This window comes from Phalaenopsis equestris, unplaced genomic scaffold (genome assembly GCF_001263595.1).
Source record: "Phalaenopsis equestris unplaced genomic scaffold, ASM126359v1 Scaffold000297, whole genome shotgun sequence".
Classification (NCBI taxonomy): domain Eukaryota; kingdom Viridiplantae; phylum Streptophyta; class Magnoliopsida; order Asparagales; family Orchidaceae; genus Phalaenopsis; species Phalaenopsis equestris.
This window is the reverse complement of record NW_018164739.1, coordinates 1,279,620-1,293,772: the sequence shown is the minus strand read 5'-3', so window position 1 is coordinate 1,293,772 and position 14,153 is coordinate 1,279,620. Positions and strand designations below refer to the sequence as shown.

General features: G+C 37.0%; 1 protein-coding gene across 2 annotated transcripts; it reads left to right on the top strand.

The window, feature by feature from the left end:
• Window positions 1-1,728: 1,728 nt before the first annotated feature.
• LOC110025351 (pentatricopeptide repeat-containing protein At3g61520, mitochondrial-like) lies at window positions 1,729-13,008 on the top strand. Of its 2 annotated transcripts, none has more exons than XM_020725790.1 (2): window positions 1,729-4,062; window positions 12,772-13,008. In XM_020725790.1, exon 1 carries the CDS (start codon window positions 1,819-1,821, stop codon window positions 3,928-3,930), a length of 2,112 nt encoding a protein of 703 aa, XP_020581449.1. In that variant the 5' UTR covers window positions 1,729-1,818; the 3' UTR covers window positions 3,931-4,062; window positions 12,772-13,008. The 2 variants fall into 2 exon arrangements, with proteins under 2 accessions (XP_020581449.1, XP_020581448.1); XM_020725789.1 differs by lacking the exon at window positions 12,772-13,008 and adding an exon at window positions 5,895-6,255.
• Window positions 13,009-14,153: the final 1,145 nt, after the last annotated feature.

Genomic DNA, 14,153 nt, shown 5'->3' with positions numbered 1-14,153 from the left:
CTCATTGGACAATGGAGAGTCCACACACATGACAAACAGTAATCTGCTTTGATATCACTTGTCACCTCCCAAAAGAGCTATTTGAGGTGGTGGACAGCCCATGACTTAAATACTGTTTATCGGCACTACACCTAGCCGATGTGAGACATTTTGTCTGTCATGGTGCCCTTTCTTCTATATTCTTGGCCATTGGATCACCATTATGTAAATATGCAAGTGCAAGTTAGGGGTGTGTGAGTCAAGTCGAACTTGATTAATTAATCGAGTTCGAGTTTGAGCTTTAACTTAATTTTACAAGTTCAAATCGACTTGTTTAATATGAGAAACATAAAATATATTAAGTCAAACTAGTAAAACAATGAAATGATAAATATAACAAGGTTTTAGTAGATAAGTAATGAACGCCACTAACAAATTTTCATCATCTGGCACAAATCTCGAAGCATAACTTGAATTTCGAGACGATATTTTAAGCAAGAAACATTTAAATCATGGTAAAAAGTCATCCAGAGCTCCGATTTAAACAAACTTATAGTCAAACTGACCGACTCGATGAGACGAAGCTAATGATATGGAAACTAATCTAATGCAAGTCATTAAACGACCATTGGAATATTTATGGATACATTTGGAAGGTCAAACATATGTCGACACTGGTAAGTTTATACTCGAATCTAGTGACTCGACAAGACAAATCCAACGAGACCAAGATTACTCAATTCAAACATCGTTAAGACACTCAAATGTCTATTAAATGCGACATGATCGGAGAAAACTCTCTGGATTGTCCGATCAAAAGGATTGATATTTCTGTATTAATTACACTCATAATATTATAAGTAGACCCCCACCCCTCACATGTGATGAAACTGAAATTTAGAGAGAGCCTGAGGCCTTAAGGAGAAGCTGCAGCTCAGCATCACCGCCGACTGTTGTCGACCTCCGCCGACCGTCGTCGATCTCCGCCAACCGTCATCCATCAGCACTAACCACCATCGATCACCTCCAACTAGACACCGTCAGTCGATGTTGTAATCTGAAAAATTTAGTTACCATTTTCCTGTCCGCGGGAGTAAGGATTTTTGTAGTCATCAATTATTAGTGTATTTCCGCAACTGGGTCAGACCCTGTAGTTTTTCACTTATAGGTTTTCCACGTAAAAATTTCTGGAGTCATCACATATTTTTTCTCTTTTATCTGTGTGTATGCTGAACTTTCATACAACGCTAAAACAATAGTCCGTTACTCTACCATTACGAATTTTTTAGCACGCATAAAGTAATAATAATTATTTAATATAAAGTATAAAATATTAAAATAATTTAAAGTTTCTTGAATTTTAATATATTTGGAATATATTTTTATTATTTTTTTCTTAAACAAGCCCACTCGTGCGTGCTGTCAAGATGGCTCGTTTTTCGTGAACAACTCGTGTTCAGCTTGTTAAGAAGCTCGTGTTCGACTCGTTTGCTAAGATATATATATTTTTGATGATTAGTATTTTTAAAAATTTTACTTAACTATATGACTACAAAGATTTATAACCAATTAAATTATTAATTAATAAAAAAATAAAAATTATTAAATTAGATTTAAATTATGTTTTAATATAAATAATAAATTTAAAATCTTGTTTGAATCCTTAAAATTTTGTGATTATGTCATGAGGATTGTCAAAACGAATTTTTTAGTGAACCTCTCATATTCAACTGGCCAAGTAAACGAGTCAGAGCATGAGCGCACCTATTGAGCTCAAATATACTCATTTTGCCTTGCGAAGACCTGCCGGCGAGGAGGAGGCGTCCGTGAGGATTTCTAATGAAACACAACGTTCACAAAAGCCTGCCCTTGCTTGCAGAGGAACAGCTGCAAACCCTCATCTCCTCCTCCCCAATAACCCCCTCCCATCTCTACCAACTCCTCCGCTCCATCCACCACTCCTCCGCCGCTCTCCGCCTCTTCGACTGGTGCCGCCTCCGTGGCCTCCAAGCCGCTTCCCCCTCCCACGCTCCATTCGCCTTCCAGGCCATCTTCCAGCTCGCTGCCCGCGAGAACAAAGATGGCAACTTTCTTCCTCTCAAGAAGCTACTCCTCCGCTCCAACGAACAAGGCTACGCCCTCACGCCTGGATCTGCTACCCTCCTTGTCCGCTCATTCGCCGCTGCCCGCTCGCCCTCCGATTCTCTCCTCGCCTTCCAGACTCTGGATCCCTCCCTTCGCTGCACGGATCTCTGCAACCATCTCCTCGCTTCTCTCCTCCGTTCTCCGGTTCCCAATCACCGGGCTGAAGCGCTTTCCCTTCTCCGCGATATGCTAAGCCCTATCTCCCATTGCCTTCCGAATTCCATCACCTGTTCAATATTGTTCTTCACTCTGTCGCGCAGCGGCGTGCCCGCGAACGATGAAATTCTCAACCTTATCATTCAAATCACCAAATTTGGCGCTTTCGCCATTGATACCTACCAGTTCACCAAGGTTGTCGTCGGTCTCTGCCGTGATGGCCGCACGGGGAAAGCGTGGGACCTCATCTATGCCGTCAAGAATGGCGGCGGTGCCGTGGAAGTTCCCGTCTGGAACGCTCTTCTCACCGGACTCTCGAAGGACAGGGATACTTCAAGGATGACGCTTGTATTCTCCGATATAGAGGAAGCCGGTGCTGCGAACGTAATTACATACGGAATAGTTATGAATCATCTCTGTAAGTCCCGCAACATCGACCTTGCACTCCAGATGTTCGACAAAATGACGAAGCCGTTTTCAGCTGCTGGCCCTGATACCGTCATCTTCAACAACCTTATCGACGGGCTCTGTAAGGTAGGAAGAACCTGTGAAGGACTGGCTCTTCTTGACCGCATGAAAACTCACCATTGCGATCCAAATGCCATCACCTTCAATGCCCTTATTGATGGGTTCTGCAAATCTGGGGATATTGATGCTGCCTTCGAGCTTAATGCTCGAATGGTGGAAGAAGGCGTTTCTCCTAACATCGTCACGCTTAACACTCTCATTTCTGGGATGTGCAAGAACGGCATGGTGAGCAGCGCTCTGAGCTTCTTCTGTGAGAAGAAGATGGCATGGGCCAACGCCAGGGGGAATTCTGTTACTTACTGCACTCTCATCGGAGCTTTCCTCCATGCAAACAATGTGAGCAAGGGGATGGAATTGTTTAATGAAATGATTCGTGAAGGGCATTCCCCTGATGCTGTTACCTACTTCACTCTGATATCAGGCTTATCCATGGCTGGAAGGATCGATGATGCAAGCTCGGTCGCATCATCGATGAGGAAAAATGGATTCCAACTCGATACGAAGAGCTACAACATCCTGATTACGGGATTTGGGAAGAAGAAGAAGATGGAGAAGGCTTTGAAACTGTTTCATGAAATGTCTGAAGCCGGAATTAAGCCAGATGTCGTCACATACAACACTCTGATTGACGCTTACTGCAAGGCTGGGGATTTTTCCATGGCGCAAACTCTGTTGAAGCAAATGATGGATGATAACTGCGAGCCTTCTCTGGTCACTTACGGCACTCTCATCCATGGATTCTGTAAGAATGGTGATCGCGACGGAGCCGTGAAGATCTTTCAGAGCTTGCAAGACTCAAAATTTGAGCCCAACGCAGCAATATACAACGTTCTTATTGATTCCTTCTGCAAAAGTGGAGGGATTGGCACGGCGGTTTCTCTTCTGGATCAAATGCGAAGCAGCAGGGTACCTCCAAATATCATCACTTATAATGCAATAATGAAAGGACTTTGCGAGAAGAATATGTCTGCAATGGCGTTTGAGCTGATGGAGCAGATGAAAGAGGAGGGTTGTGATCCTGATCTGACGACAATGGAGATTCTTTCTGGATGGTTGCCGGCGATTGGTGAGACTGAGAGACTCAGATGGTTCATTGCAGGGAATGAGGCTGTAGTTTCATGAGCCTAGGGTTTGTGTTTCTGCTGTCAGGGGTGGTGATTTGAATCAAAATGGATCTCAAGACAAGCAACATCGAAGGCCGGAATGGAGTTAGGCTGACACTGTTGACAAATATGAGCAACTCGATATAAGCAGGTTAGTCCAGATAGTAGGTGTCATAGTTTCATCTTCTTTAAAATCTTAAAGATTTAAACTTGGAAGACGGTGTTATGGCTTTGTCCCACTTAAATCCATACTTCTCGAGCATCATTCCAAAGGATTATTTCAAAACTTTCAGACGTAGAATTCGTGAATTTGAGGTGGATTTGCTTGTTCAAGCTTGACTTTGGGATTGTGCATTTATGCTTTCATCTACTATGTATGGAGGGAAGTGCTAGAAATAGACTTCTGACATTTTGCATGGGGTCATTTTAATTTCAGAATTTATAATGGGTCATTTGCATGATAGCACATAATTCTTATGTATTTACATATCTCATATTTAAAATTTCATATTTACACACATCTCACTCAGTTCTTTAATATCGCATAAAAAGTAACACTATGATCACTTGTTTGAGTAAAATGCACTATATATATAAGATATTAATAATTTGTTCACAATTTTATGAAGTAGTTGAAGACATTTGATGTGTCGGTTTGATTGTATGTTTGCTGAAATCAAACTTTTGGATGACATTTTATCAAAGTTTGAATCTTTTTTACTCGAAAAAGATGTCACGAGATCTAATTTATGCCTTGTTGGAAATTCGTTGATTGTGTATCTATATTGATCATGTTATCATCGATTCTCCATTTGTACCTTCAATGTGTATAAAATTATCTTATTTGCTTAGGTAATCTTTAATGTGCCACATTTGTAAGAATGGTTAAAGATTATCAAATGTTATGATGTTTCAGCTTCCCATAATCGATGGTCATGAAAAAAGGATTTTTTCTTAAATTTGTAATTATTTGTTCTAAGATATTTTGAGTTAATTACATTTGAAATGCATGCATTTTAACTTCTAAGTTGTATCATCTAAAATAAAATAAATCCAAATATATATATATATTTTATGAATTTTGATTATCCCCAACATTTGAATGTTGATTAATTAGAAATTCGCTCAAATTGATAAATTCCAAATTGATCAGCAAATTGGCTTGTGGCCTTTTTTCAGCTTGCTGCCTGCATCCAGGCATTGACATGTACATATATAACAAAGCCTTGAATTTATAACCTCTTGATTTAAAACCTACAACTCTCAACCAAGAGATTAGGGTGCATTTAGTGGCGGTGTGGTGCCGATTCTTATTTTGTGGCATTTGGTAAAATGAAGTTTTGCCTGACTTTTCAAAAAACTACGATGGGAAACTGTGTTTAACAATCTGATCTGAATAAATGCGATGGTTGATAAAAATTTATTCTATAATTGCTTCTTTAAACTGTTATAACTGTCCTAAATAGACCCAATGTGATTTGCATAAGATCCCATTATTTCAATTCCATCGTCCCCGGGTGCTCACATCCTTTTTATGCAATTATGGCCATGTTTGGGGGAGCGATCAAAGAGCGCCGCGACACCGATACACCGACAATATGAGAAAAAAGAAACAAAATTATTATTTTGTGACCTCTGCCTTAAGGAGATTAAACTTGGAAATAGATCCACAACTTATTTTAATGAGGAAAGATGACAAAATATTATCGAAAATTTCAAAGAAAGTACGGGCAGGGTGTATGACAGGTTGCAAATGAAGAACAAATGAGATCAACTCAAGAATGATTGGAAAATTTGAAAGGAATTGAAACGAAGATCAACGGACTTGGGTTGGGATCCGGTGAAGTGAACATGGTGAAACGAACCATTGATGCTTCGGCGGAGTGGTGGGCTGAAAGACTTGCGATGAGCAAATTATCATTCATATAATTTTATTTCTTTTATTTTTTAGTACTAATTGAAGTGTTTAATATGATTTTGCAGGCGGTGCCGACAACGAAGAAGTACAAATTTTGTGGCATTGAACCCGAGTTTGAGGAGAAGCTGGACCGGATGTTTGAGGGTGTCGTCGCAACAGACAAATATGCATGTGCTTCAAGTGAGACAAGGTTTTGTGACACCCCTGAGAATGTGGCCATCAACCTAGCATGTGATTCACCCGATCTCAATAGCCTGGAAATCCCTGAAATCCAGACCCCAAACTTTTCTAAGTGTCATTGTGTAGAGGGTAGAAAAAAGGGTGGAGCTGCTTTTCTCAGAAACCGGATATCACATATGGTGGGTCCTTCCAACGATGCCCCACACACAGTTCAGGCAAATTCCATTAAGCATGTTGCAGAAATTCTGCATAAAGGTGATGAAATTTCAGAGGATTTTGACCTATACTTTTTTGCAGTAGAATTGCAGTAGAACTTCTTCAAGATTCGCTCCACAGAGATTTCTTTGCAACGATTGTCAAATAAAAACGAGGTTGTATATCTACGACATTTTCATGCACGTAGAGATAACTGAGGAATTTTTTTTCTTATTTGCTATTGAGTGAGGGGATTATTTTTTTTCATATGTTGTTGTTCGGAACAATTTTACTTCGTTATTCTATTTTATAGTGATATGATTATTTGAAAATCTTAAGCCATCATTTTAATCTCTTATAATTGTTTGGGTCATGTTTTCTTTGTGATTTATTAATTCCATTTATTTTTAATTAATACTAGTACAATATACATTATCATGGATTCAGAACAAGAAAGACAGACGGAGAAATGCAACGATCGCCTTGATCGTTGAGTACTACAACACGTACATTGACCACTCTCCATGCTTCACAACATCTTATTTTGGTGACAAATAGGTTGGGGAACTGCTTGCTGGACATTCAACCAGATTCAACATGTTCTGCATGAGGCAGAAAGTATTTACAGATCTTCTAGCAGAACTTAGTGGATTCCATGGTCTTCATGGGTCATCGAAGATGACACAACACGAGGTCTTAGCGATAACTCTCTACATATTGTCACACAATGAGTTAATGTGTGGTTCGATGGAACGATTCCAACACTCATCTGAGATGATCAGTAGATACTTCTCTGTGGGTCTGAATGCACTTGTGAGCCTATCTAAAGAAGTCATAAAACCAACTGATCCAACGTTCACACGAACTCCTACAGAGATTCAACATGATGCACGTTACATGCCCTTCTTTAAGGTAACATTTGCAATTTATAGTATTCAATTTTAAATATGAATACTGGACATTAATAACTCAAATGCATCTGTGTAAGATTGCATTCGAGCAATATATGAAACCCACGTTGATGTAAGAGTTACAAAAGATGAAAATATTGCATTTATTGGGTGTTGTGGAGCCCCTACACAAAATGTTATGATTATGTGCAACTTTAACATGTGCTTTACGTTCGTCATGCCCGGCTGAGAGGGTAGTGCGCACGACAACAAAATTTTTAAGTGTGTTGACATCATTTTTTAGGTCTTCTTTTCCCTTCCTTAGATACCCTAGGATCTAGCCTTAAGATTTCTATTTTGACTCTCCTAGAGGACTAGACTGAGATCTACACCACTTAGAAATTCGAGCTACTTTTTTGTTTTTTTTAAGTTTCATAGGGCGGTTTCAGATCCTCAACATTCAATTGAGTCGATTGAAAAGCCGACATATTGAAGCTCCGACATATTGAGACATATTGAAGCTCAAATTGAACTCCTATAGAAATTTGAAAGACATAAGCGGACCCCATGGCTTTCGATGTTTGACTTTCTACCGAGAGCAATATGTTTAACTTTGTTTGTCGTTTATACAAGGACCGGTCATCGATATACTTGTTTAACGGTTCCGATCGTATCAAAATAATTTCATTTGACGCGCCGTGCCCGAATTGAAGTTAATTTGGCGCAATTGTCGACGAGTTTGTCCGGATGACTCCGGATGATGAAATAGACCCCGTCATCGCGTCCGGAAATTCAATTTTAGCTATGGAGGACACATATTTTGTTGGGGCACCGCGCATGAATGGATTACACAAAATTTGATATTTTCTTTAAAAAAATATAATAATTTTTTTTTAATAAAAAGTTTTTTTTTTATTCCTAAATCTAATCTCAAACTCACAAGTTCCCTTTTCCTTTCTCGAAACTTCGTTTGCCCTAACCAGACCTCTTCCTCCTCCTCCCTTTTCTTGACCGAATCTTGAGATTTCTTTCGGTTCTCTGGTGGCCTCTTTCGTCGTCGGTCTTAACCGACCTTCGCCGCCGGTAACCTTTTTTTGTTTTAACAAATTTTACCGCCCAAATGCATAAGCCTTGTCGGTGCGCCCCTCTCTTATCTCCGCCTATAAATACCTCATCTGAGTTCTGAGGAAGGATTCGGGGATGATGAAAATTTCTTTGAGTGATTTGAGGACTTTTGTTTGGGGTTTGCTGGGAGCTTTCTGAAAGTTGTTCGAGAAGAGTTTTTTGGTTGGATTTCTCTGATTCGTATACTAAGAGAGAGTTTCGGTTGGTTGACAACTTCTTTCGGGATTAGCTTCTTTCATTATTGGATCCAGAGATTGTTTTGCTTACTACGTCTAAGTTCTTTTAAATCTTCTAAAAATATTTGGAGGTAAGTTTCTCGTCTTCTTCTTTGGTATTTTCAAAGAATTTTATGATCCATATCAAATGGATTTCTAAAACATATTTCGATTACTCTAAGAGCTTGATCTCTTCTTTTGGCTTACATCATTAGTGATTCTTGAATATTATAGACAATAAAAAAAAAGAGAGAGGGAGTTAAACCTATGGATATATGATGCTCAGTGAAGAATATTGGTTTGTTCTTATACGTTTCTTGAAATGAGATTTGTTCGGAAATTTGTTATAGTTATCATGCTGAGCAAATTATTTTGATAAGCTCGGTTTTGATCTTCTTGATGCCTCTTCATTCGAATATATATTGGAATATGTTGGTGCTTGAAACAGCTATATATTGGAGTTGGGTTTTGTTCTCCTCGCTGCCTTTATTCAAATGGAGATGTTGGAAATATGTTTTACATTTTGATCAGTTTTAGAGGGTTAATTTTCTATGCTTCTTGTTGTCCCTATGTGAATATACATGTTGGAAATTTATTTTCTGGTTTTGAATATTATTTGGGAGCTGATTTCTGTCTTTTTTTTGTTCTCCCTATGCAAATAAATATATTGGAGACTTTTTTTTTTTGTCCTGAGAATTAATTTGGAGTCGCAGTTTTACTTTCCTCGTTGTCTTATTCGAATATATATTTGGGACTATTTGATTATGGACACCTGCTTTAATATTTTGAGTAATGGCTCAATTTTGCTCCTTCATTTGGTGACTCGGTTTTACTCCTTATGCTACTACTTTTGTTCGAATGTTCGAATACATGTTGAGATCTTTGTTCGAATACATGTTGAGATCTGTTTTAATGCTGAGAAAGATATACATGGGGCTCGGTTTTGATTTTTTTTTTGCTGTCCCTTGTTCGAATGGTTTGAAAAATACACTTGGGGCTTAGTTTTGGTTCTCCTTGCTGTCCTTTGTTCAAATACTTGCTGGAAGTCATTTTTATGTTTTGAAAAATATATTTGGGATTTGGTTTTGGTTCTCTTTGCTGCTCTTGTTTGAACATATATTGGAAATCATTTTTTACACCTGTTTGGGGCATGTTTCTATGCTTCTTGATACCTATATTCAAATGCATGTTTGGAGATTTATTTTTGTTCTGGAATAGTAGTTTTGGAACTGCAATTCTTGCCCCTCTTGCCGTGCTATTCGAATATATATTGAAAGCTATCTTTTAGCTTTGAGAATTAGTTCTAGATGTTGTAGTATTTGCTCCCCTTGTTATTTTATTTGAATACACATTGAAAATGGTTTTCGGTTCTTTTGAAAAGTGCTCTTATTTGAATATATATTGGGATTATTCGATGTTTTGGACAGTTGCTTTAGCATCCCGAGTAATGAAAACATATTTCTCTTTGAAAAATTGATAGAGCATGTAATAATCATATGTACAGGTTTAAAGTTTGAACTTAGAAGTGGAAGATGGATGTTATAGAAATGCTTAAATGATTACTTCTCTCATTTTCTTGATATAAAATATACAATGTTAAATGTACAATTTTTTTTTGGGTAAACATATGGAATATTAGAGTGGCCTATAAGTTCGAGGTGTGGGGTAACAGACAATGATGCAAAGAACCATTGATCAGTTTTTCTTATAGCTGAAAACATAAAATCAATATTCAATTAGTGAGATGCCCTTTCACCCCTAAGTTGTTGACAACTCTAACCCTTTTCAAAAGGCTTGAGAATTGGTAGTTAGGAAAGCACAAATACTACAAGTTTTTGCACATATATTACACTTGTAAGAGAACAAATACTACAAATTTTTGCATAGATACTGCACTTGTAAAAGAACAGATACTGCAGGTCTTACACAGATACTACACTTACAAAAGGAATAGATTCCAAATCCACAAAATGATAAATATTACACCATAGCCACTATACACTGGATTAATACATATACACATAATAACACTTACATATGCACTCCACGTATCATATAACACATTTCATACACTACACAATAAATACTACGATACACAATAGACACTACACCTTACACTCTGCACGACAGATACTACATTTGCAACACATCATACACTATACACTAGACACTCCACATAACATATATCACAAGAATATATATTATATTTCTTTTGAAAGTTTAGATACTATACATCATTTATCCTAGCACCACACATAGGCCCACACATAGGCACACCACACCCCACACCACACCCCGATAAGTTTGGATACTATACATCATTTATACTAGCATCACACATAGGTGCACTACGCCTTGATAAGTTCAGATACTATCTCACATACGTACTTTGTATCTTTAATAAGATAAGTCTGGATACTATTTAGATTCACACATGCATTGAACGATAAGGTTTAGGACTGCCTGTTTATAGGGGTGATTCGTTGGTGACCTCTAGTTGATATTGATAAGTTGACTTCGATATATCAGTTGCCTGTGAAGTCGAGATAAAGAAGAAAAAGAGGTCTAGTCTGAGCCCAACTCCAAACTAAAAGCTGATATCCCACTTTAAATTCTCATATGCTTATCACTTAGCCTTTCTTAGCCTTTCTTTTAAAGTCTCACTTAGCCTTTCTTTTAAAGTCTACAAATGTTTATCTAACCCCTCTTTATCATGCAATTGTAATATGTTTGGTAGCATCGCCGGAATTAATCAGGTACATTTAGTTGTTTCAGTTTTGTTCCTTTACTGCATTTTTTTATTACACAGTCTTTCCTTTCTTTATATTGCTTTGCTTTCATAGTTTTCCTTCAGTCCTTTCCTGTTATAGTAGTTTACTACACGGTTGTTCCTTTTCCTGCACTGCATTGTACTTTGGACCTTTATCTATATTTAAACTCTTAAATATAATTCTCCTAGCATGTTTGTATAACACCCTAGGATTGGCCGTTCGAGGCATGGTTTTTTCTTTTCTTTATCCCTTTTTCTTGGAACGAGACGACGACGTTGTCGATTGATGATTTATACCCGGACCACGGTCAAGACAACAACGGAAGATATAAGAATGAGCTTCAACCGAGCTTCGATAGATTTAAATAACATACTTATAGGATGTCGATGTTGGTCGTGTACAACGTAAATCAACACATTATCTTTTAGGACTTTCTACGATTTTTATATCATACGATATGAGTCCTAAAATTTTTTGGATTCCGAGGTCGTCGTCTAGTGCGACATAATTCCTCATATTTTCTCGGGTCATTTACATATGAAATGTAGATATAAGCCTCAAATATCTAAATAACTTGCAAGACTGAAACATCAAATAATTTCTCTTTCAAAGATGTAAAGCCAAACCATATGTTAGTTTGAGATGTCACTGAATCTTATTTGGTATCTTCGACATCTCCTACTTTTCGCTTCTTTGGACTCTGGAAATAACTGTTCCTATTTGAACTGATCCCACTTGACTTTTCCTATAAACAATCGTGAAGACCTAAACGTTGAATTCTTGAAGACCAAACCTCTAATCATTATCGAGAGTTTTCTCAAATGACTCCCGTCATTTGGGATGTAATTAACTATAGGGGCTTGCCCATATAGAGAATTAAGAACCCAGATTAATCTAAACCCTATCTAATCTGTGCATTAGATAAGAGAACTTGTTAGCTATAAATTCGTAGACCAAAATAGAGTTATACACTTTTAAGTATAGATAATTAAGCCTACTAATAAGTGATAAATTCACCATTCGAGATGATATATCATTTATGATATCGTGCTCAATTATTTAAACTATTAAATATGTGAGGTCTATTCAGTCTCACAATTTTTCAAAAATAATAAAAAATACCATTTTCACAAAATTAAAATTACATTATATATTACACTAAATTTAAATTTTAAAATCTTATTTTAAAAAAAAATTGGCCGACAAAGTGCTATGCAAAATGCTCGGTACAACTTCTCACAGCCTCCACGCGGTATGTTGCAGCACCGAATCCTTTAATTAATCACTTTAAACATCATACTGAATCTACAATGCATTCCAGACAAATATTATTTAGTGGATACCAGTTATCCATTGCAGCGATGGTATCTCAATCCCTTCCCATATACTAGATATCATATATCTGATTTCGAGCGAGCCAACAATGTGACACGTAACAGAAAAGATGTTTTTAACAAAAGACATTCCTCCTTACGTGGTGTCAGCGAGAGGACTTTCAATGTTTGAAAGAAGAAATGAGTGCTTCTTTGCGATATGTCACCTTACATTTTTCTCAAACATGTTCAGATTATGATAGCAACGATGATGCTACACAATTATATTCGACGACATCCCTCCCACACCGACACTGACTTTCATATGGCTGACAATGATGAGGAGCATGTCCCTCCAGAGGCATTTGAGTGCCACATTGTGCATTCCGTGGAACGATTTGGGAGTGATCCTTCCACTATCTGTACTAGAGAAGGAGATGGATCAAAAGAAATGACAGAGTTAAGGGAAGAAATTACAACCGCATTAGTAGAAGGCAATTTTGGGCATTTGTAATTTATTTAGTACAATGTGTAATTCATTTCATTTATTTTGGCTGTTTCCGTACTTCTATTTCATATATGAGAAAAACTCGTTTAATCTGATTGATGAACATTTGTCTTTTTTTGTGAAACTTGATGGGAGTTACTTTGTAAGGTTCAAGTACTAAAATATATATTTTGCTTGTTTTGTATGGTTAACAACTCAAAGTTCTAATTTGTATGAGAAGCAAAATTTTTCTCTGTAGAGAGGAGGAGGAACTTTGAGATTGTGCAGAACTTTGGGATTCATATTCTCACACTTAATGTTTAGTACTTAATATCACCTTGGAGCTATAAATTTGTGTAGGAAAAGGTATAAATGTAAAAAATAAAGTTTAGGTGTTGTATATGTAAATCCATAGGAACTAGGTGGTATGTACCCAATCACTGTTGTTGGCTTTATTATATTTTAAGCCGTTTTGTTTACGGTTTCATTTTTTTCTGTTAGTATAAGCCGTGTATATTTGTGGCAGGCATGTAAATTTCCATTTTTCTGTTAGTATAAGCCGTGTATGTTTGTAAGGCCTATTTAAGTTTTGTTCTAATAAAATGGAGAACCTAAATGAAAATATATTTGTAAGACCTATTTGACATTATTAGATTGATTAGTTCATTAATAATATGTTAGATCATAAATGAAAATGTATTTTTAATAAAATCGTGTCGCTAAATATAAGAGCATTCCTATAACAAGTTTTTTATTTCATATGTTCAACTATTAAAAAAAGTTAACATTTTAAAATATATTAATCAATCCCATAAATTTATTAAATGACAATTACTAACTAATTATTCAATAATTAAATTTATTACATGATTAACACTTTGAAGATTCACTTATTTATTACATAATAAATTTTGTTTCTGGAGTTTCAAAAATTTCACTTCTATAGTTCTCTTTTAAACATTTTTATCAAATAAGGGCAGAATGGTCATTTTTTCTAGAAACAACTATTCTGCAACTGTTTTCACACAGTCGCACCAAACAGACAGTCAACTTTCCTGCAGCAGTTTCCTGGAACAGCGCAGCTGCAGCTCGAAAGCTACAGCTGCGCCCAGCTGCGCCAAACAGAGTCTATAACTTTCAGTTTTCCA

What these genes read in the sequence shown, in the direction of transcription:
- LOC110025351 (XM_020725790.1), top strand. Translation starts at nt 1,819, where the DNA reads ATGAAACACAACGTTCACAAAAGCCTGCCCTTGCTTGCAGAGGAACAG.